Here is a 24023-nt window from a genome sequence, read left to right on the forward strand (position 1 = left end):
CTTCTCCCTCAATATGGTTAATAGCTACTGCCACCCTTTCTGGCTTTATGTCGTCCCTTGGGGGGGGGGGGCTTCCTTTTCCGGAGTTGGTTCTGCCGTACGGATGCGCAGGACCCCCGTCTTCCAATTTACTCGTGGATTCCATTTGCGAAGCCAAGGCAGTCCTAGAATGAGGGGTCTTTCCATGCCAGGTGCTACAATAAAGCTGAGCTTCTCTACATGATTCCCTAACTGCAGTTCAAGGCGTTCGGTCATAAAACTAGCTGGGCCCCCTAATTAGACCCGTCTAATTGACAAAATGCAATGGGTCTTTTTAAAGTTTTTAGTCTCAGTCCCATTTCCTCCACTACTTTGGGGCTAATGATGCACCTAGTGCACCCCGAGTCCAACAGGGTAACAATTGCGCGTTAGTCCCTGTGGAGGGCACCCTTATTTCTACGGGGATGAGTAAGGGTTCTTCCGTGTGACTCACCCTTTCGTCGGTGTCGGAGTCGGAGTCCGTCTCGCTGTCGTCATCGTTGGTCGGAGTTCCCAACTCACTCTGGTTCCGGGGAGTGAACTCAACGACTTCTCCTTTCAGGGTGGTGCCGCGGGTTTTGGTGGGTATTTTATCGCCTTTCTTTTGGCCGGCCCCGGTGGCTTTTGGCGGTGGTTTGGAGAAGCATTCGGCCGCCCGGTGACCCTCCTTCCCGCATTTGAAACAGGTGAAGGGCTTTGATTTGGGTTTGTATTCGGTCTTCCCGCCAGTCATCTTGGGTGGCCCCTTACGGTAGAAAGAGGATGACTGGTCCCCCATCCGCCTTCCTCGGAGTTCGCTCCGTTTCAGCTCGATCTCCACATCCTCAGCTACTATGTACCATCTATCCAAATCATCGGGGACCCCCATGCTCCTGCAGTCTCGATATATCTCTTCATTCAAGCCATCCTTGAAACTCTCCAAAAGTGCCATTTCTGACCAGCCTGTCATATAGGGTGCCAGTTCACGAAACTCTTGGATATACTCTGCCACCGGCCTCCGGCCCTGCTGAATGCTCTTCATTCTGAGTCTGGCCTTTCGTTCAGCTAAATGGTCTTCAAAACGCCTTCTAAGGGCCCTCATGAACTGGTTGTAATCTCTCAGCAGGGGGGAGGTGTTATTGTGGAGAACCACCATCCACTCAGCAGCTACTCCCTCTAGGGCATTCGCGACGCTTCTGCCTTTAGCCGCCTCTGTTTCGTAGTCCTCCCCCCAGTCCTGCATGTGGTTCCACACTTGGGTCAGGAAAAATCCCAGGGTCTTTGGATTCCCATCAAACTTCCCAGGAAGGGGGGGGATTTTTGGCTTTTTACGTCTGCGGGGGGGGGGCCCTGCAAGGCTGGGGTTCTCTGGCCGGCTGCATCTCTCCCTCGAGCTGCCGAAGCCTGGGATGTTCCCTCCTCAAGCTCTTCCTCTCCCCCGCAGGCTGTTTCTTCTGGCTCCCCCCTGGCGCTTGCCCCCCCTTTCTCCCCAGGAATTCCAAAAGACTCACGGTTTCTTCTGCTTTCTTCTACATCATGGATAAGCTGCAAGGCTTGGTCTATCATGAGGCGTTCTTTTGTTTCTTGCATCCACACTGCCTCCTTTTTTCGGGGTCTGGAAGTTGTCACTCCCCGGGGTTCCTCTCCCCAGTCAGGCAGTCTCCCCACTCCCTTCGACCATCTAGCCTCCTCCGTCTCCAAACGGAGTCTTTCCAACCAATCTGCAGTCTCCTTCTCCGACTGGAGGGCGGTTGAACTGGCTGCCCCCAGCTTCTCTTCTCCATCACTCCCTCGATCTGACATATTTTGGATTTACAGTCCCCTCGGTTTTTGTCCGGGATGACTGGTTTGGACTTCCAGCTTAATGTCAGGTATGCTTCCTTCAGTATCCAGGAAAGAAAACCCCAAACTCAAGCATTTTGAAGAATTTGGTACTTTTACTGAATATGAAATGATTAACAACCCAGGTAAAGCTGGAAGTGAGCGAAACGCGTGAAATGCATCTACTAAGCTTCTCCCCCCCCATGTTCATAAATCAACAGCCAATCCAAAGGTCTTCCAAAGGTCAGGTGGCAACACGTCTGGCAGCGTCATTCATCAGGAATGTGGACAGTTGGTCAGCCGTCCCCTTCTGAGATTTAGTTTCGTTTCTTACGAAGACCCATCCTAGAAAGAAAAAGAAAACACCTCCTTCTACCTTCCCCCCCTCTTTGCTCCAACTAATCCCTTCCCGTTTCTTATGGCAGCTGAAGCAGAAATGCTGAGGCTGACATTGGATTTCACCACTGCTTTAAGACTTGTGGACTTCAACTCCCAGAATTCTGGGGGTTGAAGTTCACAAGTCTTAAAGCTGCCAAGTTTGAAGACCTCTGCTATATATCATCTGTTATAAACATCTGAGTCAATGGTTGTGCAAGCTCTTCTTAAAAACCTCCAGTATTGGAGCACCCGCAATTTCTGGAGGCAAGTTGTCCCACTGGTTAATTGTTCTCACTGTTAGGAAGTTCCTTCTTGATTCTAGATTGCCTCTCTCCTTGATTAGTTTCCATCCATTGCTTCTTGTCTTGCCTTCTGGTGTTTTGGAAAACAGGGCAACCCCTTCTACCCTCAAATACTGGAACTTGTCTTTCTTTTCACTAGACTAGAAGTACCCAATTACGGCAACTGTTCAACCCTTCCTGGGGAAGTTATAGAGGAGCACCACTCCAGCTGCAATTTAAGCCAGAGGGGTCTCCAAACTTCGCCGTTTTTAAGACTTCTGGACTTCAACTCCCAGAATTCCCCAGCCACTCCCAGAATTCTGGGAGTTGAAGTCCACGAGTCTTAAAGTTGTCAAGTTTGGAGATCTATGATATAAGCCAAAATGGGGTCCATTCGGTCTTCAAGGTTTGAGCAGTTTGCAGCCTTTGAAAGAATCAAGTGGCGGAGCCTTAGCAGTCTGTACAAGTTTAGTCCTCACGTAACCGAAGTGAGGCAATGACTAAACGCCTAGAGAGCAAAGCGGTTAACCGTATTTAATGTTAATTTTTTAAAAAAGAACAAAATGACTTTTCTGGCCTAGTCTACTTTTTGGAGAGGAGGTTATGCTGAGAGTAGGGTTTGGACTAGGCACGGGTCCTCTTCTTTTTAATCTCCGCTTTTATTTTCCCTTTCCTCTTCAGCATTTCCTCCTTCAGCCCAGTGATGAAATGTAAAATTTGTTACTACCGGTTCTGTGGGCGTGGCTTGGTGGGTGTGGGGTGGCGGGGTAATATGACTGGATGGGCGTGGCCAACTTTTTTTTTTTAACTTTTAAAAGCCTCTGCCAATCAGGCAACTCAGCTGGGATCGTCAGAGGCTTTTAAAAGCATTTTTTTCTACAACCTCTTCGGCTGAAGAGGTTGAAAAAAAAATGCTTTTAAAAGCCTCTGACGATCCCATCTGAGCCGCGTGATCATCAGAGGCTTTTTTAAAAAATTTTTAAAAGCATTTTTTCGGCCAAAGAAGTTGTCGAAAAAATGCTTTTAAAAGTTAAAAAAACAGCCTCTGATGATCGCGCGGCTCAGCTGGGCATGTGTGGGGGGGCAGGGATTTTTGCTACCAGTTCTCTGAACCACCCGCCGCCATCGCTACCAGAGCAGGCGATCCGGTCCAAACCGGGAGCATTTCACCCCTGCTTCAGCCCTTCTTTTTGCTTTGCCAAGCTTCAACAGCGCCTTGTAATTGTCTTACCATTTGCATTTCCTTAGCTTGCTTAAAAAAAAAAAAAACAACGAAAAGAAGAAAGAAAGCTGTCCCCATTTTTCATTCTTTATGCCGTGCTGTTTTATCATTATGCATTATTACTTGATGTTATTGTTGCTTTTCGGGAAGCAGGCTCATTACGGAATCTCTCGAATGAGAGAGCAGGAAAGAAATCAAATAGTTCTTGTCTCAGAGTCTTTATTATTTTTCCAGGAGAGGAAAAATCTCCATTTAAACTCCTACTACTTTGGAGAAAGCCCCGGAGGAATGGACCATTAAGAGAAGCTGTTTGGGGGGGGGAGTGCTCGGAGGGGCAAAGCAATTAAAGCTGAAATCAGAAACTCAGTGGCTCCCTCCAACCTTTTTGCCTGGAACCAAAGCAGATCTTCTGAGTTGGCTCCAGGTCTATCTCTTAGAGGAACAGCTGGCAGAAATCCAAGATTTTCTTGAAGACACTACTTCAAGCCACATTTCATAGAATCATAGGATTGGAAGAGACACTGGAGGCAGAGGTGGGTTTTAGCAGGTTCTGACCAGTTCTAGAGAACTGGTAGCAGAAATTTTGAGTAATTCAGAGAACCGGTAAATACCACCTCCACCCCCATCTATCCTCTGCCTCCCAAGTCCCAGCTGATTGGGAGGAAATGGGGATTTTGCAGTATCCTTCCCTGCCATGCCCACCAAGCCACGCCAACCACGCCATGCCCACCAAGCCACACCCACAAAACCGGTAGTAAAAATTTTTGAAACCCACCACTGATTGGAGGTCTTGTAGTCCAACCCTCTACCTAAGCCAAGCATCTTTATTTCATACCGGACAAATGGTTGTCCAAGGTTTTCTAGAAAACTTCCAGTGATGGAGCATCCACAACTCTGGGAGATGAGCTGTTCCACTGCTTAGTAGTTTTCCTCACTGTCAGGAACTTCCTCCTTATTTCCAGATTGGATTTCCCACTGATGAGTTTCTACTCATTGCTTATCCTGCCCTCTGATGCTATGGAGAGTAAATTGACACCCTCTTCTTTGTGACAGCTGATCAAGACAGTTATCATGTCGTCATCGTCCCCGAATTCTTGTCTTTGATAGGCTAGACCTCCCTCAACTGTTACGATTTAGCTTCCAGACCCCTTAACATTTTTGATGCTTTTCTATGCACCCTTTCTAGAGTCTCAGCATTGTTTTTGAATCGTGGTGAACAGAGCTATACACAGCATTCCAAGTGTAACCTCACTTGTGCAGTATAGAGCGGTACTATCACTTATTTATTTATTTATTTATTTATTGGTTTGATTTATATGCCGCCCTTCTCAGGAGACTCAGGGCGGCTTACAATGCGTTAAGCAATAGCATTCATACTTTTGTATATACCTGCTTAGTAGGGCTTTCGCCCCCTCCCCAGGCGGTGTTCTTTTTTATACAAAGTCAGCTTATTGCCCCCACAATCCGGGTCCTCATTTTATCTACCTCGGAAGGATGGAAGGCTGAGTCAACCTTGAGCCTGGTGAGATTTGAACTTGCAGTAATCACTTCTTGTGATCTTGATGCCATCCCTCTGTTTATTCAGCCTAGGATTGTGTTGGCTTTTCTGGCAGCTGCAGCACATTGTTGGCTCATACTTAAGCAGTGGTCCATTAGAACACATAGTGGACGTCTAGATCCCCTCTCACAGGTACTACTGTTGAGCCAAGTACTGCCTATTCTGGAGCACAGCCTTCCGGGTTGAAAGAGTTAGCAGTGACATCACCATTGCCCAGGAAGTTGCCCAATTGGGAGCTCCTTTCATGTCCCTGGTAGGAGCCAGAGCGAACCTGGAGCAAAGGATGGGAGTTCAACCAGAGGTGGGTTTCAGCAGGTTCTGACCAGTTCTGGAGAACCGGTAGCGGAAATTTTGAGTAGTTCAGAGAACCGGTAGTAAAAATTCTAACTGGCCCCGCCCCCATCTATTCTCTGCCTCCCAAGTCCCAGATGATCGGGAGGAAATGGGGATTTTGCAGTAACCTTCCCCTGGAGTGGGGAGGGAATGGAGATTTTACAGTATCCTTCCCCTGAAGTGGGGTGGGAATGGAGATTTTACAGTATCCTTCCCGTGCCACACTCACCAAGCCACGCCCATCAAGCAATGCCATGCCCACCAAGCCACACTCACAGAACCGGTAGTAAAAAATTTTGAAACCCACCACTGAGCTCAACCCGGCCCCATGGCAGCACTCAGGTCTCAAACGTAGACTTGCTAACTCCATCCCAACGTCCTAACCATATGAGCCACCATGCTCCTTGCCTATCCTCTACCTGTGCATTTGGTTATTTTTTGCCTGCCTAATGTAGCATCCATCTTTTCTCGTTTGCCTTGAACCAAAGTAGATCTTCTGAATTGGTTCCATGTTGGAAGTTTTCAAGGAAAAGCTGTCAGAAATCCGAAATCTTTTTGATAATTTGTCTTCGAAGGTTCATCCAACTCAAGATGAGAGCAGCAGGAGGTCTGAAGGTATGGATTCTCAGTGGGCACTTGGACAAATGCCTTACATGCAAGACTACCCAGACTCTGAATCCTTCAGTTTAAAACTGGAGGGGCATAGGCTGAAACTTAAAACAGACGCTGTTGGTAGGGCACTGCAACTCCTTCATTCATAGTAGTGGGGCCAATCCGCCAAAGTCAACTGCAATGAATCAGTGAATGAATCAAGTGGTTGTGTATTGTACACTTACAAAAGCTCTATTCATTCAACCCCACTGACCTCCTTTTGACAAATGCAGCCAAGTCTTCTTCCCTCTCTGGTTTCTTCCAGGAGGAGGTCTCAAAGGTACTTTTTCCAAAGGCAACTGGACTTCCTTTGTTTTTCCTGGAAGACATTTTGCTTCTCATCCAAGAAGTGTGGATGAGTGAATGGGTGTGGGACCTTCTTGGAACTGCTGAAAGGACACCCATTTTGCACTATTCAGGTGACCCCAAGGGCATAGATAAACCTCCAGTAGCCTCAACGACTCTCAGAGAGACTGCAAATGATCAGATGATTGCAAGGAATATACTGTGTTTTTCGGAGTATAAGACACACTTTTTCCCCTCTAAAAGAGGCTGAAAATTTGGGTGCGTCTTATACTCCAAATGTAGCTTTTTCGAACCTTTTTTTCAGCCCTAACCAGGCGCTAGAGAGTGAAGCGATCTTCGTGGTTTGCCTGCTTTTCTCATTGCTTCTCTCTCCGAAGATCAGTTGTGCTTTAGAAGCTGTTTTTTATCCCTAAGCAGGGGATAAAAACCAGCAAACTAATGTGCTGAAGCTGACCAGACTAAGGACGCTAGGCAGATGAATACCTGGTAGGCAGATTTTTTCCCCCTATTTTCCTCCCCAAAAACTAAGCTGCGTCTTATACTCTGGTGCGTCTTATACTCTGTTGTGACCCAGGCCCAAGTAGTTAGTATTAAATGTAAACAGTTCAAAAACAAACAGACTTTATTAGAACAGCTGAGAATTAACTCATTCTCAGCATAGTCCAAACTAAATTAAAGCAAATTCTTCAAAACACCATTCCTCGGTTTATCACCGACCTTGGGATAATTAGGCAAACTGCCAAAGGCTTTTCTTGGCAAAAGTTCAGAAGCAGTAAGACTCCGACAAGAAATAAATGCAGCAAGACAAGAAACAAATCTATCAACGTTGTTTTCCGACAAAGAGGCCAAGAGCCGTTGCTGGTCTTTTAAGCCTTATGGGAGGGGCCAATCATCTCTTGGCCTTACTCCTGAGTAGTCCTCTCTGCTTTAGCTACTCCTGCCTTCTGACAGCTCTTCTCATACGTGCACTAGGAACAGGCTCCTCCTGTTCCTCTGCCTCTCTACTGTCAGCCTCTGGAGGCTCCAAAGTCCGCACATCACTCCCCGATGGCCCTGGCCCCATCTCTGCCTCTGACGCAGAGCCCTCATCCGGGCCTTGCCCAGCCTCCAGGACTGGCCCATGTTCTTCCTCAGCCTCATCGTTGTCCGACTCTGCTGCTAGCTCCACAGGCTGCTGGCGGACCACAACATACTCTGAAAACTACGGTAAATCAATCCATTCTCTACCATTCAGTTAGAACTGAAGAGGCTTCTTGGATGAGACAGGAAATGTCTTCAAGGAAACAAAAACAACAACAACAAAGAATCACAGTTGCCTTTTGAAAAAACACCTTTGGGACACCCATGACCTGGATGACCGAGACCCTCCGTAGAATTCCAGGAGAAGGCTTTCTTCAACTATGAAAGAGCAACAGTGCCATTGTTGACCAAGCCATTTGCAACCTGTTACAGCTGGCAAGACATCATCCCTTCAAGGGTTGACCTGATTCCGCTCTATTCCATGGGGATCATTCTTTCGCAACCTTTCCTACTTGATTGCTGACTAACTGAGTGCCGAGAGATACTGAATGGCACCAGGAGAGTTTTCAGCAGCACCAACAGCAGGTTGGCTACTCAGCAGGTGACAGTCAAATCAGAGCAAGTTGTAATTTGTAATCATGAGGCAGTCATAGAACCCAGCTTATTTTCTTCCGTATAGCCCCTACACACAGCCCTTTGACAAAGAAACTTCTCACAGCAGAAAGAGGAGCAGTAGTTCCATCTTTAGTATAAAAATTATTTGTGATTACATTAACATAATCTCGCTAGACTTCTGTGAACTGGTTGTCCTATGTGTGGCTCTTTCTCCTGTCTCCTTGGGTCATTCCCACACAGACAAATTTATGGGGCAATATAGTACGGTCCCCTTTAGATTAAATGAAGAATGGACAGCCCATAAGATTCTAATGGTATCTGAGATGGTATAGGTTCTCCTGCTTGACCAGGGGTTGGACTAGAATATCTCCAAGGTCCATTCTTATTCTTATTCTTATTCTTATTCTTATTCTTATTCTTATTCTTATTCTTATTCTTATTCTTATTCTTATTCTTATTCTTATTCTTATTCTTATTCTTATTCTTATTCTTATTCTATTCTATTCTATTCTACTCTACTCTACTCTACTATCACATAGCATCGCATCACATCCATTCCATTCCCTTCCCTTCCGTTCCATTCCATTCCATTCCATTCCATACCTTCCATTATCCTATCCTATCCTATCCTATCCTATCCTATCCTATCCTATCCCATCCCATCCCATCCCATCCCATCCCATCCCATCCCATCCCATCCCATCCCATCCATTCCATTCCATTCCATTCCATTCCATTCTTCTATCCCATCCCATCCCATCCCATCCATCCCATCCATCCATCCATCCATCCCATCCCATCCCATCCCATTATCCCATCCCATCCCATCCCATCCCATCCCATCCTATCCTATCCTATCTCATCCCATCCCATCCCATCCCATCCCATCCCATCCGTTCCATTCCATTCCATTCCATTCCATTATTCTATCCCATCCCATCCCATCCCATCCATCCATCCATCCATCCATCCATCCATCCATCCATCCATCCCATCCCATCCCATCCCATCCCATCCGTTCCATTCCATTCCATTATTCTATCCCATCCCATCCCATCCATCCATCCATCCATCCATCCATCCATCCCATCCCATCCCATCCCATCCCATCCGTTCCATTCCATTCCATTATTCTATCCCATCCCATCCCATCCATCCATCCATCCATCCATCCATCCATCCATCCATCCCATCCCATCCCATCCCATCCCATCCGTTCCATTCCATTCCATTATTCTATCCCATCCCATCCCATCCATCCATCCATCCATCCATCCATCCATCCATCCCATCCCATCCCATCCCATTGCATCCATCCATCCATCCCATCCCATCCCATCCCATCCCATCCCATCCCATCCCATCCCATTATCCTATCCTATCCTATCCTATCCTATCCTATCCTATCCTATCCTATCCTATCCTATCCTATCCCACCCATTCCATTCCATTCTATTCTTAATGGTGCTTTGTGAATCTTTGTGAGCTTACTGCCAGTGCCTGGAATTTCTGCATTTCATCGCCACCCCTTTTTCCCATTCTCTCCCCTTCCCATCTCCCATCCCCAATTACAGTTGTTTTTGTACTTATATCCACTCCTTTGAAATAAGTCACAACCCTGCTGACAAGGGGATTGACACAATTTTCCCCAACCAGAATCCTTCCAGATATGATGGGCCATACAAACAGGTCATTCTCCAGCACATCTGGAGAGTAGGATCGGCCCAGATGTGAGCCAGAGACTCCACATCACTCCCAGGCTCAGGATTCCCTCATCAATGGTCCTCTGTAGCAGAAGAAACACAATTCCACCAGAATAAGACTTGGAAAGCTCAACTCTGTGATGGCCAAACCTGAGATCAGCAAAGCACATAATTAAGGCCCCATTAAGGCTGTCCACAGAAATAGCAAAATAACCATCTTTTGGCTCATTGAAATCAAGCAGCCAGATGGACCTGCCGTATGTTTTTTTAAAAAATGGTTATTTTCCACAGTCAGTGCTGGAAATCACAAGTCCTGGGCCTTCAAGTCCTCTTTCTTTAGAGAGAGATTTTGGCAAAGTTCATCACAAATGTTGAGCGATGGCAGGGGTGAAATCCAGCAGGTTCTGACAGGTTCTAGAGAACCGGTAGCGAAAATTTTGAGCTGGCCCCAGAGTGGGTGGGAATGGAGATTTTGCAGTATCCTTTCTTGGAGCAGGGTGGGAATGGAGATTTTGCAGTATCCGTCCCCTGGAGTGGGGAGGGAATGGAGATTTTGCAGTGTCCTTCCCCTGGAGTGGGGTGGGAATGGAGATTTTGCAGTATCCTTCTCCTGCCACCCCCACCAAGCCACACCACACCACACCACGCCCACCAAGCCACGCCCACAGAACTGGTAGTAAAAAAAATTGGATTTCACCACTGAGCTATGGGCAAGTCTACGGGTAAAAAGCCTCTGTTGGGATCATCTCAGGGAATTGACAAGATGCAAATGAGGAGGACCAGAAAGAAAACTCAGGAGACAAAAGACATTCAACAGAGAAATACCAACAATGTTCAGCTATCTGAATGAAAACAAGGAAGAGTTGCTTGACTGTGGCATCAAAGCCATAGAAAAAGGCAGAACCTCGGCTTCCGGTTTGGCTTCCGTCGTCGCTAGACGGTCTTTTGGGACCGCCACCCCCGCCGCCCGTAAAGAGCTGCCTTTAGAGCTGGGAGGCAGCTCGAAAAACTCCGTTTCCTTAAGGAAATGTGAGGTGAGCCGGCGAGAGCAGGTAGAGCCCTCTGCGAAGTCCCCAGAGTTTTTTTTCTACTCTTGGGGAGGAAGCAGGATGAGGCTCCCTATCCAGCTCGCCACTGCTCCGGGCTGCGGGAGAACTCTGCGCTTTGCAGAGCTAGACGATGTGACCAACCTAATTAGCGAAAACTAACAGATTGCTCGAATAAGCAGGATGAAATCCGGATTTGGGACTCTAAACCGCAAGTATTTGTAACAACCCTATGATTGATGAAGAAAGAGTGAAAAGGGGGGAAAAAAGTTTAAAATGGCAGCTGGCTGAGGCTTGAGAAGAAAGCTGAAAGCGAAAGTCTTTCCGTTTGAATGGTTTAACTTGCTACAAAGTATCTGAAGCAATAGCGCTGGCTACAAGGGAAGAGAAAAATTTCTGTTTCATTCTTCTTCCTTTCTTAGAGACTTGATATTGATATTGTGTGGAGAGAAGACTTTTTCTTTAAAAAGAGTCTGTTTGTGTGGCAGGATGGCGTTAAAACTGACAAAGCCAGACAACCAAGCTGTGGGGGGGGGGGTTCCCCCATTTATAAATCACAAGAGCAATTTTTGAGCTCGCAGATGCAGAAGAATGGTTTTAAAATTTTAAAGGAATTTGTTATGGAGAGGTTGGCAAGACATGATGAGATTATGAACCAGAATCTTGAAAAATTTAGACAGGAAATTAAAGAGTTGGTTCAACAAAAGTATGATAACCTGAAGCAATATATTATAACAGCTTTGAAAAGCTTCTCAGAAGTAATTCTAAAGATGGATAAAGATATCAATTTAGAAATAGACTCTAAAATGAAGGAAGCTGATTATAAGATTCATAATCTGGATAATAAAATACAAAGAATTAAAAATGATTTGACAATGATTCAAAAAAATAGCTCAGAAGTAGAGTCTAAAATGAAGGAAGCTGATCACAAGACCTACAATGCAGATAATATAAAGCAAAGGATTGAAAATGAAGTTACAATGATGCAATTTAGATCCATGGAATTTGCGATCAGAATGAGAGGAATACAGGAAAATAACAGGGAGGACCTGAGAAAGATGTCTGCTGAAGCTCTGGCTGTGATCTTAAAGGTCAGCTCTGAAGAAGTATTTTGTAAGATTGATAAGGCCTACAGAGTAAATTCTTGGGTGGCAAAGCAAAGACAATTGCCTAGAGATGTGGTGATCTATTTTACTGATAAAGGAATAAGAAATGATATTGTGCAAAAGACTTTTAACTCCACTCTAGAAATGAATGGAAAGAAGATCTGGATATATAAAGAGCTGCCGCCCAAGATGTTAAAAGATAGAAAGGACTTTGGATTTTTGGTGACTGAGTTAAAGAAACAAAACATCCCATTTAGGTGGGATGCTCCAGTTGGTATAATATTGAGATATCAGAAATAAAATTGATATGGTACAAGGTGATAGGTAATGTTACTGATTGCTTAGTTCAGGAAAAGGGATGTTATGTTTAGATATTAATATACTTAAAAGATTTGAGTTAAGAGATATACGCATGGGGGTGGATTATGAGTAGAATAAATGCCAAATCAGGATTTATTATATAGTTTCATAGCCGAAAGTTGTTTGAAACATATAGTATGCGGGAGACATAATAATAATGTTAGAAAGAAATGTTTAGCACATAGGGGGTGGTGTAAAAGGGTGGTAAAGTATTATATAATGTGATATTAATTTGGATTTCATCTTGCAGAAGCCATGGGGGAGGGGAGGGGGAGGGGGGGTTAGGGAGGGGGGGGGAAAGGGGGGAAAATTTGTATTTGAAAAACTTTTTCAATTAAAAAAAAAGGCAGAACCTCCTATAGATTGTTGTTGTTAGTTGCAAAGTCGTGTCCAACCCATCGCGATCCCATGGACAATGTTCCTCCAGGCCTTCCTGTCCTCTACCATCCTCTGGAGTCCATTTAAGCTCACGCCGACTGCTTCAGTGACTCCATCCAGCCACCTCCTTCTCTGCCGTCCCTTTCTTCTTTTGCCCTCCATCGCTCCCAGCATTAGGCTCTTCTCCAGGGAGTCCTTCCTTCTCATTAGGTGGCCAAAGTATCTGAGTTTCCTCTTCAGGATCTGGCCTTCTAAAGAGCAGTCAGGGTTGATCTCCTCTAGGACCGACCGGTTGGATCGCCTTGCAGTCCAAAGGACTCGCAGGAATCTTCTCCAGCACCAGAGTTCAAAGGCCTCCATTCTTTGGCGCTCAGCCTTCCTTATGGTCCAACTTTCACAGCCTTCCATTGCAACTGGGAAAACCACGCACTTTTGTTGGCAGACTGATGTCTCTGCTTTTTAGTATGCTGCTCCTATAGATATCTTCTCCATTTTCAGAATTATAGAAATTACAGAATAACAAAGTTGGAAGGGACCTTGGAGGTCTTCTAGTCACTAACCCACTGCTCAAGCAGGAGACCCTAGACTATTCCAGGTAAGTGACTGTCCAGTCTCTTCTTAAACGGCTCCAGTGATGGAGCATCCACAACTTCTGAAGGCAGGCCGTTCCACTGGTTAATTATTAATTGCCTATAATGTGTTTTGTTATTATTGTTCAATCACTAAGTTGTGTCCAACCTAATGGACCATAGCTTGCCAGGCCCTCCCATCCTCCACAATCTCCCAGAGTTCGGCCAAATCTATTTTTATTGTGTCGACAACAATATATAACCATCTCATCCTCCGTCATCCCCTTCTCCTTTTGACTTCCATCTTTCCCAACATTGGGGGCTTCTCCAAGGAGCCGTCTCTTCTCATTGGGTGGCCAAAGTATTTGAGCTTCAGCTTCAGGATCTGTCCTTCCTGTTAGGAAATGGTTATTTGTCTAACTAGTTGGTCAGGCAATATATAAACCAACAATGTATGTTTGCAGTCAGAAAGGTATTATATTGCTTTAAGACTGTATCGCATCATCCTGTACCCTGATTGTCTAAGCTCTGTAGCCAATATACTTAAGGGAAGTCAGGATCATGGCTTGTGTGGATACTACACCATTTTATCTGCTTATTTGCTGTAATTCTCTACCTGATCTCTCTGCATGATCACTGTTTGATCATAGCTACATGTTGCTTTCTACTATTTATTGAATGTTTTGATATTGAACTTGTTCCTGTTTTGAAACTCAAAAAGAATTGTTTTATTATGTATGACTACAACTGGTAAGAAGACTTTGTACTTGAAATATCCCTGGATTGATCTTTTAACTCTTATCTTTTCTGTGTATGACTTGGATTGTTTTTGGACTTTGCTTTACTTTTTCTAAAAGTAAAAGACTACAACAACTCAGTGTGTTGGTATGTTGACTGTGATTGTTCACAACCACTCCCAGTCGTTTTTCATGCGTTTACTCAAAGGGTACTCTGCTCAATAACCCACAACATCGGTTATGAGCCAAGAATATCCTTAACACTTCCAAAAGACAATCCTTTAGGAAATCACCTCCATGGCCTGAATCTATTATAAATATATCCAATATTTTTACAGCTATGTAGTATGCAATCCATCTGTCAATTGATCAATCCAATCTTTATTTAAGGTCAAAGACCAGCCTAGGGAGGGTGGGATGCAGTCCATTAAAAAAACATAAAGAAGATACATAAGAAAAATTAGGGGGTGGGATGTCTCAACAGTTAAAGACACTAAGCTTGTCAACTGGAGAGCCGACAGCCCAGGTTCGAGACCCGAGAGCTGCATGATGGGGTGAGCTCCTGTTACTTGCTCCAGCTCTGCACACCTACCAGTTCGAAAGCATGCAAATGCGAGTAGATAAATAGGTACCACTTCGGTGGGAAGGTAAACCATTCCATGTGCCTTCGGCGTATAGCCATGCTGGTCACATGAAGTGTCTTCAGACAACACTAGTTCCCTCGGCCAAGCAACTGAGATTACTACTATGTCCTAGACAAGTGTTCTCCAACCTTTCCGGTTGTTGCTCGGTGGGGAGGGATGAGGGGATGGTTAGTGTGAGCAGCGCGCACGTGCACGCCACTTGTGCAAATGGGGCTGTGAGCGCCTGCCACTTGTGCGAGTGGAGCTGCATGCACATACACCCCAACCCATCACTCACACAGTCTGGTTGCGAATAGGCCAAGATCTGATAGTCGCCCGCGGCCCACAGGTTGGGAACTCTTGCCCTACAGTACGATATGACTGGACAAGGAAACCTTTACTTTTACATAAATAGTTGTTGTGGCCCGCCAGCAGCCTGCATAGATTGTTGCTGATCCCGACGACGAGGAGGCTGTTGTGGTGTCGCACCAGCAGCCTGTGCAGCCGGCGCTCGAGTCGGACAGCGAGGAGGCTGAAGAAGATGTGCAGGGATTCAGCCAGGGCCTTCAGAATCTCCAGAGGCTCCTTTAAGTGCAGAGGATGAGGTGGAGGAGCCTCTTCTCAATGCACGAGCACGCAGGGCTGCCAAAAGGCAGGAGTGGCTACTCAGGAGGAAGTCTCCTCGAGAGTAAGGCTTGGGGCTAATTGGCCACTCCCTTAGCCTATTTAAGAAAGAACGCGGCTTGTAACAAGCTGCAGGAAACAACGCATGCTCGCTCGAGGATCATTGAATCTGGAATTTCTTTGCAAACCTTGCTTCTGGCCTTTTTGCCAACTCTCGTAAGACTTTATCTTTCTGTGGAATTTCTGGCAGGTTGTTAAGGACATTTTAGTTAACAGCCTGCATTTGTAAAAAACTACATTTGGAAGTAAATTGAGTTTGGTTCATAGTTTGTGTGTGCTGCATTCTCTGGGATCCGTAGCTGGGGCAGAACAATAGTATGAAAAGTTAGAAGAGATATAAATATATTAAAACAGAAAGAATATAAAAAACAAGAATCTAAAACATCTAAATGCAGTACGCAAAGCGGGGCCAATCCAATCTTTATTACAGTCATAGATCTGCATAAGAAGGATGGGATACAGTCAATGAAAATATATAAGATACATAAAGATTATGAGAAGCTGGAAGATATTACAATATGTTTAAACAGAAAGCGTATATGTAAGAAAACAAGTCTAAAAGAAACTAAAAGGTGAGATTGGAGCACTTGGATGGGTGTAAGGGAGCAGAAAGAATAGCCTGTAGCAGACTATATCAAATTACAGAGCACTCTCGGATGGTGAACTAAATGCTCATTAAGCCTGGTTTTATGGCCCAGGGCATCACCTGACGGATTTTAAGTGCTGCTGTGCAGAACCTGGCAATAATATGAGTTTAGTAAGGTTGGTATCTGAGAACAGCAGGGAGGTATAAGATTGACCTGTGCCCCCTGGGTATAGTGGTGAAATGAAGCTAGTAAGAATGTTTCTGTAGTGCAGGCAATGGGGAAATGCACATTCCATTGTTTGTGTGTGTCCAGAGTCACAGGAGCCTTGTCTCACCAAGGAAGAAATCTTCCCATATTCAAGGTCAATTTGGGGGTGGGGGAGAGCAGGACATTGTGCCAGGCCCCTTCGGTACTTGTCATCTTTCTCATAATCTCATCTTTCCTGCTACCTTCTCCTATGATTATCTATGATTATCATCTGTTGATGCATCTTATGGTTAATCATTGAAACTATGATTTAATGATGTATCGCTTTGTTGTTTGCATGTACACTGAGAGCTTATGCACCGGAGACAAATTCCTTGTGTATCCAATCACTCTTGGCAGAGGTGGGTTTCCGCAGGTTCTGATCAGTTCTGGAGAACCGGTAGCGGAAATTTTGAGTAGTTCGGAGAACCGGTAGTAAAAATTTCTGACTGGCCCCATCCCCATCTATTCTCTGCCTCCCAAGTCCCAGCTGATCGGGAGGGAATGGAGGTTTTACAGTATCCTTCCCCTGGAGTGGGGTGGGAATGGAGATTTTACAGTATCCTTCCCCTGCCATGCCCACCAAGCCAGGCCCACCAAGCCACACTCACAGAACAGGTAGTAAAAAAATTTGAAACCCACCACTGACTCTTGGCCAATAAAGAATCTGTTCTGTTCTGTTCCATTCCATTCCATTCTTTCTCTATTCTGTCTCTTATGTTCTGTTCTACTCTACTTCAAGTTTTAATTAGATATATCACAGAGGAGGCAGAGTACCTGTGCATTCACTAGCAACAAAGGTCGCAGGCCTGATTCTGCACCTGATGCACGCTGTTAGAACACAGAACATATACTAATAGCACTGGATATGGCCTTGGAGGTCTTCTGGTCCAACCCCCTGCTTAAGCAGGTGACTCTATACCATTTCAGACAAATGGCTGCCCAGTCTCTTCTTAAAAACCTCCAGTGATGGAGCACCCACAACTTCTGAAGGCAACTTCCGTTCCACTGATTAATTGTTCTCAATGTCAGGAAATTCCTCCTTCGTTCCAGGTTGCTTCTCTCCTTGAGCAGTTTCCATCCGTTGCTTCTTCTCCTGCCTGCAGGTGCTTTGGAGAAGAGATTGACCTCCCCCTCCTCTATGTGACAGCCCTTCAAATATTGGAAGACTGCTATCATGTCCCTCGCGGCTCTTCTCTTCATTAGGCTAGAGATCCTAATCTCTAATGATCCTTTAGATCCCTCAGGTATTGTATGATTTAGCCTCTGGGCAGCTTTCCATCTTTGTTCTTCTTTTCTTTCTTTCTTTCTTTCTTTCTTTCTTTCTTTCTTTCTTTCTTTCTTTCTTTCTTATTTATTTATTTATTTGATTGATTGATTGATTTATACTACTGCCCTACTCAGGGCGGTGAACAGCCAAACAGTAAACATACATAGATACAAAATTTAAAAACAAAGTAAAATCGAATTAAACAATTTGGCCCAGACAGATTTCTAGGGGTCCTTCTTCTTTGGCAGTTAGTTAAACCTTCAAAGACACTTTTGAGGATTCTTGGTTCTTTTCCTTCTCTTGTTCTCTATACAGCACAGGATTAAAGCCATTGAAAACTTCCCCAGAGGTGGTTTAGGAGTGATCTCCTATCACGGGTTATCTCTCACAAGCCCTCCAGCTCACCCTGTAGGTTTGATCATTATTAAGTGTGGAACAAGCTGCTCTCCCCACCTGAAGGATGCAGAGATAAAAGAGAACGAGAGATGGAGAGAGAGAGAAAAAAACCCTTTTCAAATACGGTTCGGAGAGGGCGATTTTTGGCTTCGCTCCACGTGCAGGCTGACTGCGCTCCTTCTCATTAGCACAACTAACTGATGGAAAAGGCAGGCCTCCGTGTGCAGCGAGAAGAAGGCCTGTTGCTAAGATACCTGTTGCTAAGTAGTAAGCCTTGCTCTTACTCACAAATGTTCCAGATTATCTCTCTATCAAGCCCTTTGCCATTGTTGCGGTCTCGTGGCTCTTTTGCCACATGAAAGAATTTGCAACAATAAACGGATCCATTGGGGGGGGCAGGAGTGTGCCTTTGCACACCCGGGCACACATTGGTGCAAATGGTTTTCCTGCTAATAACTTAATACCCTGTTTCCCCCAAAATAAGACATCCCCTGATAATAAGCCCAATCGGGCTTTTGAGCGCATGGCAATAAAGCTGAGCACTTATTTCAGGGTTCAAAAAAAATATAAGACAGGGTCTTATTTTCAGGAAAACATGGTATCTATCTATCTGTCATCTCTCTCTCTCTCTCTCAATCTCCCTCTCCCTCCCTCCTTCCTTCTCTCTCTCTCTCTCCTGTTTTCCCCAAAATAATACATCTCCTGATAATAAGCCCAATCGGGCTTTTGAGCACATGGCAATAAGGCCGAGCGCTTATTTCAGGGTTCAAAAAAAATATAAGACAGGGTCTTATTTTCGGGAAAATATGGGTAGCAATAGCACTTCAATTTATATACTGCTTTATAATGCATTACGGCCCTCTCTAAGCGGTTCACAGAGTCATCGCCCCCCACAATCTGGGTCCCCATTTTACTGACCTCAGAAGAATCAATCTTGAGCCGGTTAAGATTGAACTCCTGGCAGTGGGCAGAGTCAGCCTTCAATAATGCATTCTAACCACTGTGCATCATGGACAGATGGAAGGGCAATAGCACATATATTGCTTCACAGTGCTTTACAGCCCTCTCTAAGCAGTTTACAGAGTCAGTCTATTGCCCCCAACAATCTGAGTCCTCATTTTTCTGACCTCAGAAGGATGGAAGGCTGAGTCAAGCTTGAGTTGGTGAGAATCGAACTATTGAACTGCAGGCAGCCGGCAGCAGTAGAAGTAGCCTGCAGTACCGCATTCTAACCACTACGCCACCATGGCTCATGGTGCTCTCTCTCCCTCCTCCCTCCTCCCTTTCCCTTTTATATTATATCTCTTTAGAAGGCAAGCCTGAAAAGCTGGCTGAGGAACTCTGGGAGTTGAAATCCACAAGTCTTAAAGTTGCCAAGGTTGGAGACCCTTGCTTTGGAGAATAGATTGACTCTCCCTCTTCTTTATGGCAGCCCCTCAAGTACTGGAAGATGGCTATCATGTCACCCTTCTCTTTGTTAGACTGGACATAACCCAGTTCCCTCAATCATTCATTGTATGGTTTGGCCCACGGATGAAATGCTCCCGGTTCAGACCGGATAGGGTGATTTGGTAGCGATTGTGGCAGGTGGTTTGGAGAACTGGTAGCAGTGGCGGCGCAAGGCCCACCCGCCCAGGTGTCGTTACTTCATGCTTTTAAAAGGTAAAAAAAAGGCTCTGACGATCGTGCGCCATAGCTGTGATTGTCAGAGCCTTTTTTAACCTTTTAAAAGCATTTTTTACAACCTATTCACCCGAATAGGTTGTAAAAAAATGCCTTTAAAGTTTTTTTTTAAAGTTGGCCACGCCCACCCAGTCACATTACCCCCCCCAAGCCACGCCCACAGAACCGGTAGTAACAAATTTTACGTTTCACCACTGGTTTGGCCTCGTGGCCCTTATTATCTTTGTTGCTCTTCTCTGCAAACATGCTGGACTGAGGCTTATGCCTCATAGGTGGTATCTACCCATAGGTTCAGTCAGCTGAACCTTACCAGTCTTATGGCCACTTTTACTCCTGTATCCCTACAAATGGATTAACAACACAACATCCACAAAGGCTGCCTGAAATATCATGTCATTCTGAGCATTTTCACATAAAAGTCATACAAAATCTCAACGGCCTGAGTGCCAAAAGCTCAACTATTTTAAAAAATAGATGATTTATTTTTGTATTCGCTGCTTGGAAAGAAAATATTAGTTCCACTCTGGACTAAGTCCAAGAAAGCTGATGAATAGACGTTGATCTCTATCTCACTTCAGGACACCTTAGATGGATAGTCACGGTGAGATTCTTTTCCATCACTTAACCATTTCTCTATCAATACAGGGGTGAAATCCAGCAGGTTCTGACAGGTTCTGGAGAACCAGTAGTGGGAATTTTGAGTAGATCGGAGAACCGGCAAATGCCACCTCTGGCTGGCCCCAGGAGTGGGGTGGAAATTGAGATTTTGCAGTATCCTTCCCCTGCCATGCCCACCATGCCACACCACGCCCACCAAGCCACACCCACAGAACCAGTAGTAAAAAAAGTTGGATTTCACCAGTGTATCAATACAATGTGGGCATGGTATTTCTAACGATGAAGATACAACAGCGAAATCCAGCAAAAAATAAAGTTGATAATTAAAAGAAAACTCCATGAGCATTTAGTTAAAGTGTAAAAATATTTCCACCTTACATTATTCTGGTGGCAGCATTAGACTTCAGGAACCAAATCTGGGACTTCTTTTGTGTGGAAAATCAGTTTTCATGTGAATAGCAATAGCACTTAAACTTATATACGTTTCACAGTGCTTTAACAGCCCTCTCCAAGCGGTTTACAGAGTCAGCCTCTTGCCCCCAACAATCTGGGTCCTCATTTGACCCACCTTGGAAGGATGGAAGGCTGAGTCAACCTTGAGCCGGCCAGGATTGAACTCCAGGCTGTGGGCCGAGAAAGCCTGCAATACTGCATTCTAACCACAGAAACATCGAGACTCACAGAGACTCTTTAATAAACAAATTGAGACATAAAGAGGGCTATCTGTGTAGCTCACAATGGCCTGTGGCAAGTTTTATCAGAACATTCCCATAGCAACCCCTGAATGTGCAAATGCTTCTTTTAACTAAGACAATTGTTCTCAGTAGATAGCAGAAGAGCGAGAAGTAACTGAGATATATTGCACTATTGCTTATGAATATGTATGCATGTATCATTTCCCCCCTACTTTCTGAAATGTACGAGTGCCTCTCTGTGTCTCCCATTATTCCTTTGGACGAGACCCTCCTCCATTATGTTCTGTTTAATAAATCACTGCAGTTTGCTTTCGGTCCTGCGCTTTCATTCCATACTTTAACGCCACGTGTCTGAAACCATCACCCTACCGTTATCATTCCCTTTCCGGCTGGTTTTCCATTCCCGAGAACGAGTGCTCTTGTTACTTTCTTGCTTGAGACAATCTAAAGAAGAAAAGAAAGAAGAAAATATGTTACAGTAGTCCTCACTTACTGAACACTTGTGCAGAGATCAGTTTACGATGGCAGGAGATTTATGACTGGCCCTTGAATCGGCAGCTGTTGCATCATCGTAGGACAATACGAGCACCACTTGTGACTTTCATTTCAGGTTTCTGACACGCAAACTCGATGGGGAAGCTGGGAGGAGGTTGCAAATAATGATATGGAATTTGCTTAATTACGGCAAGTGGAAGTGTCAGAAATGCTACTGTGTTTCCCTGAAAATAAGACCCTGTCTTATTTTTTTGAACCCTGAAATAAACGCTTGGACTTATTTTCGGGGAGGTCTTATTGCTTTGGGGTACATGGAGCAAGACGGGGCTCCTCTTGCTGTCTTACCTGATTTCCAGCTCTGTCTCCCTAACTCTAACCAGAGGAAATGGCAGGGACTGGCTGTGCATGCGGTTAAATATTTTTGGGGAGGGCTTATTTTCGGGGAGGGCTTATTTTAGCGCATGCGCTCAAACGCCCAATTGGGCTTATTATCAGGGGATGTCTTATTTTGGGGAAAACAGGGTATTACATGGTCTGGTCTGGTCTGGTCTGGTCTGGTTTGGTTGATTAGCCCATAGCAGTGATGGCAAACCTATTAGACACCGAGTGCCCAAACTGCGCAGGTGCATGCTCAAACTGAAAGGTGTGAGTGCGCAAACACGCGCATGCACATGCATGCCCAAACGTGCCCATGCACGGACATGTGTGCATGCACAGCAGACACCCAAAGACCAGCTGGCCGACAGGAGGCGAGGCATCCCAACACCGGCAGTGGGGCAAGAGATAAGATCTTTTTCTTTCGTGAGCTTCTGTTTCGTCGTTTGCAGGGAAACAGAAGCTCACGAAAGAAACACCACAGAGATCTGACCTGGGGCGACGGCACACATACTAGCAGAGAGGCCACCTCTGGCACGCGTGCCATAGGTTCCCCATCACGGCCCTAGGCCATATCAGAATGCAGAGTTCCAAACAACACTTATTGACAAAATCCTATAAAACAATTTTTTTAAAAAAATGGAATAAAATACAATAATTTGATATATAGATAAGTGAAAAAAGATAAAATTATATTTCAGTATCACCCCTACAATCTACCCCAATCAGTCCCACATATGCCGATCTCAGCCGAACCATTTTACTCAAGTACTGTGCTGTATTAAAATGTTGTTTTCAAATTCTGGCCACACATATAAGGTATGTTGTTTTAATATGGGGTTCCCAATGGGTCATTCGTTTAATATATGAACCAAAGTACCTGTCTCTTACCCGCTTATATAAACAACAATCAAATAGGATGTGAGCCAAATCTTCTATCTCTACCACTCCGTAACTCTGAGGAGGTGGAGAGGGTGGGTAGTTTTAAATTTCTGGGCATTTATATCTCGAAGGACCTCTCATGGACTATTAACGGTAACAGGCTTGTGAAGAAGGCACAGAAGAGGCTGTACTTCCTGAGAATGCTCAAGAAGATAAATCCATCTCAGCATCTACTTCTGTCCTACTATCGCAGCACCATTGAGAGTGTCCTGACATACAGCATTCTTGCATGGTATGGGAGCAGCTCTGCAGTGGACAAAAATGCTCTACAGAGAATCATTAAAACTGCCCAGAATAACAAACCATCTTGCTTAGCAACAGGAATTTTGGGCTCCATTTGGGCTCCAAACTGCTGTGTTCCACTTTCTATTCAATGCCCCAGCCCCTCAATTTTATCCCCAATAGGGTCAGTCTGGGGGGTGCCGGCCAGCCAAGACTCTTCTCTGAGCAAGGAACAAAAAAACTCATCCATTCTCTGCAGGGCTGGGTGGGAAGCAGCTTCAATGCAGCTGTTGTCCCTTTTTGGCAGAGGTGCTTAGAAAGAGTGCAGAATGTGGGCAGATTTACATCACATTTGCAATCGTGGCAAATACCTGCAGCTCGGGTGTAAGGTAAGGGTGAAGGTTCGTTCTCGGAGCTTGTGGGTTAGTTTAGAACGTTTTGTTACCAGGCTAGGTAACATCTTCAGTGGAGTTTAGGGGATGTCGGGGTCCATGTTCTGTTTATAGCAGAGTTCTTCTGCTTATAACGGCTTCAGGTATGGGAGCGTTAACCTGCCACACTCATGAGTCCATCGGAGCCTGGCACTCCACAAGCAATTCCATCCACAGACACACTGAACCACAATTAGTGAGCCCTGGTGGCGCAGCAGACTAAAACACTGTTATTAACACCAGCTGCCTGCAATTACTGCAGGTTCGAATCTCACCAGGCTCAAGGTTGTCTCAGCCTTCCATCCTTTCAAAGGTAGGTAAATTGAGGACCCAGTTTGTGGGGGCAATAAGCTGACTTTGTATAAAATATACAAAAGTATGAAGGCTATTGCTTAATGCATTGTAAGCCACCCTGAGTCTTCGGAGAAGGGCGGGATATAAATCAAATTTTTTTAAAAAATTTAAAAAATCAGCCTACGAAACCCTCAGAAGCACCTGCACAGCCAAAAAGAGACAGCAACACCCTCAACCAACCCACAAAATCCCCCCCAACAGCAGTTCACCCCCCAATGACCCTGATCTGATGTAATCTCCTTATCACAAGACCCTCACAGATGACTCACAGCTGACCCATCACAAGACCCTCACTTGACACACCCCACCTGAAGCCCTTAT

At 45.1% G+C, this 24023-nt stretch overlaps 1 protein-coding gene across 4 annotated transcripts in view; it reads right to left on the bottom strand.

Annotated features, from left to right (window-relative positions):
* The window catches only part of CPNE2 (copine 2), a 153675-nt gene that overhangs the window by 65112 nt on the left and 64540 nt on the right, over positions 1-24023 (bottom strand). For all 4 annotated transcript variants that reach the window (XM_070953228.1, XM_070953229.1, XM_070953227.1 and 1 more), the window contains exon 4: positions 21253-21327. In XM_070953228.1, the coding sequence (XP_070809329.1) occupies positions 21253-21327 (75 nt within the window). The remainder of the gene's footprint in view (positions 1-21252; positions 21328-24023) is intronic.

This window comes from Pituophis catenifer, unplaced genomic scaffold, assembly GCF_029215685.1.
Source record: "Pituophis catenifer annectens isolate HBS135680 unplaced genomic scaffold, rPitCat1.0.hap2 SCAF_13, whole genome shotgun sequence".
NCBI lineage: Eukaryota > Metazoa > Chordata > Lepidosauria > Squamata > Colubridae > Pituophis > Pituophis catenifer.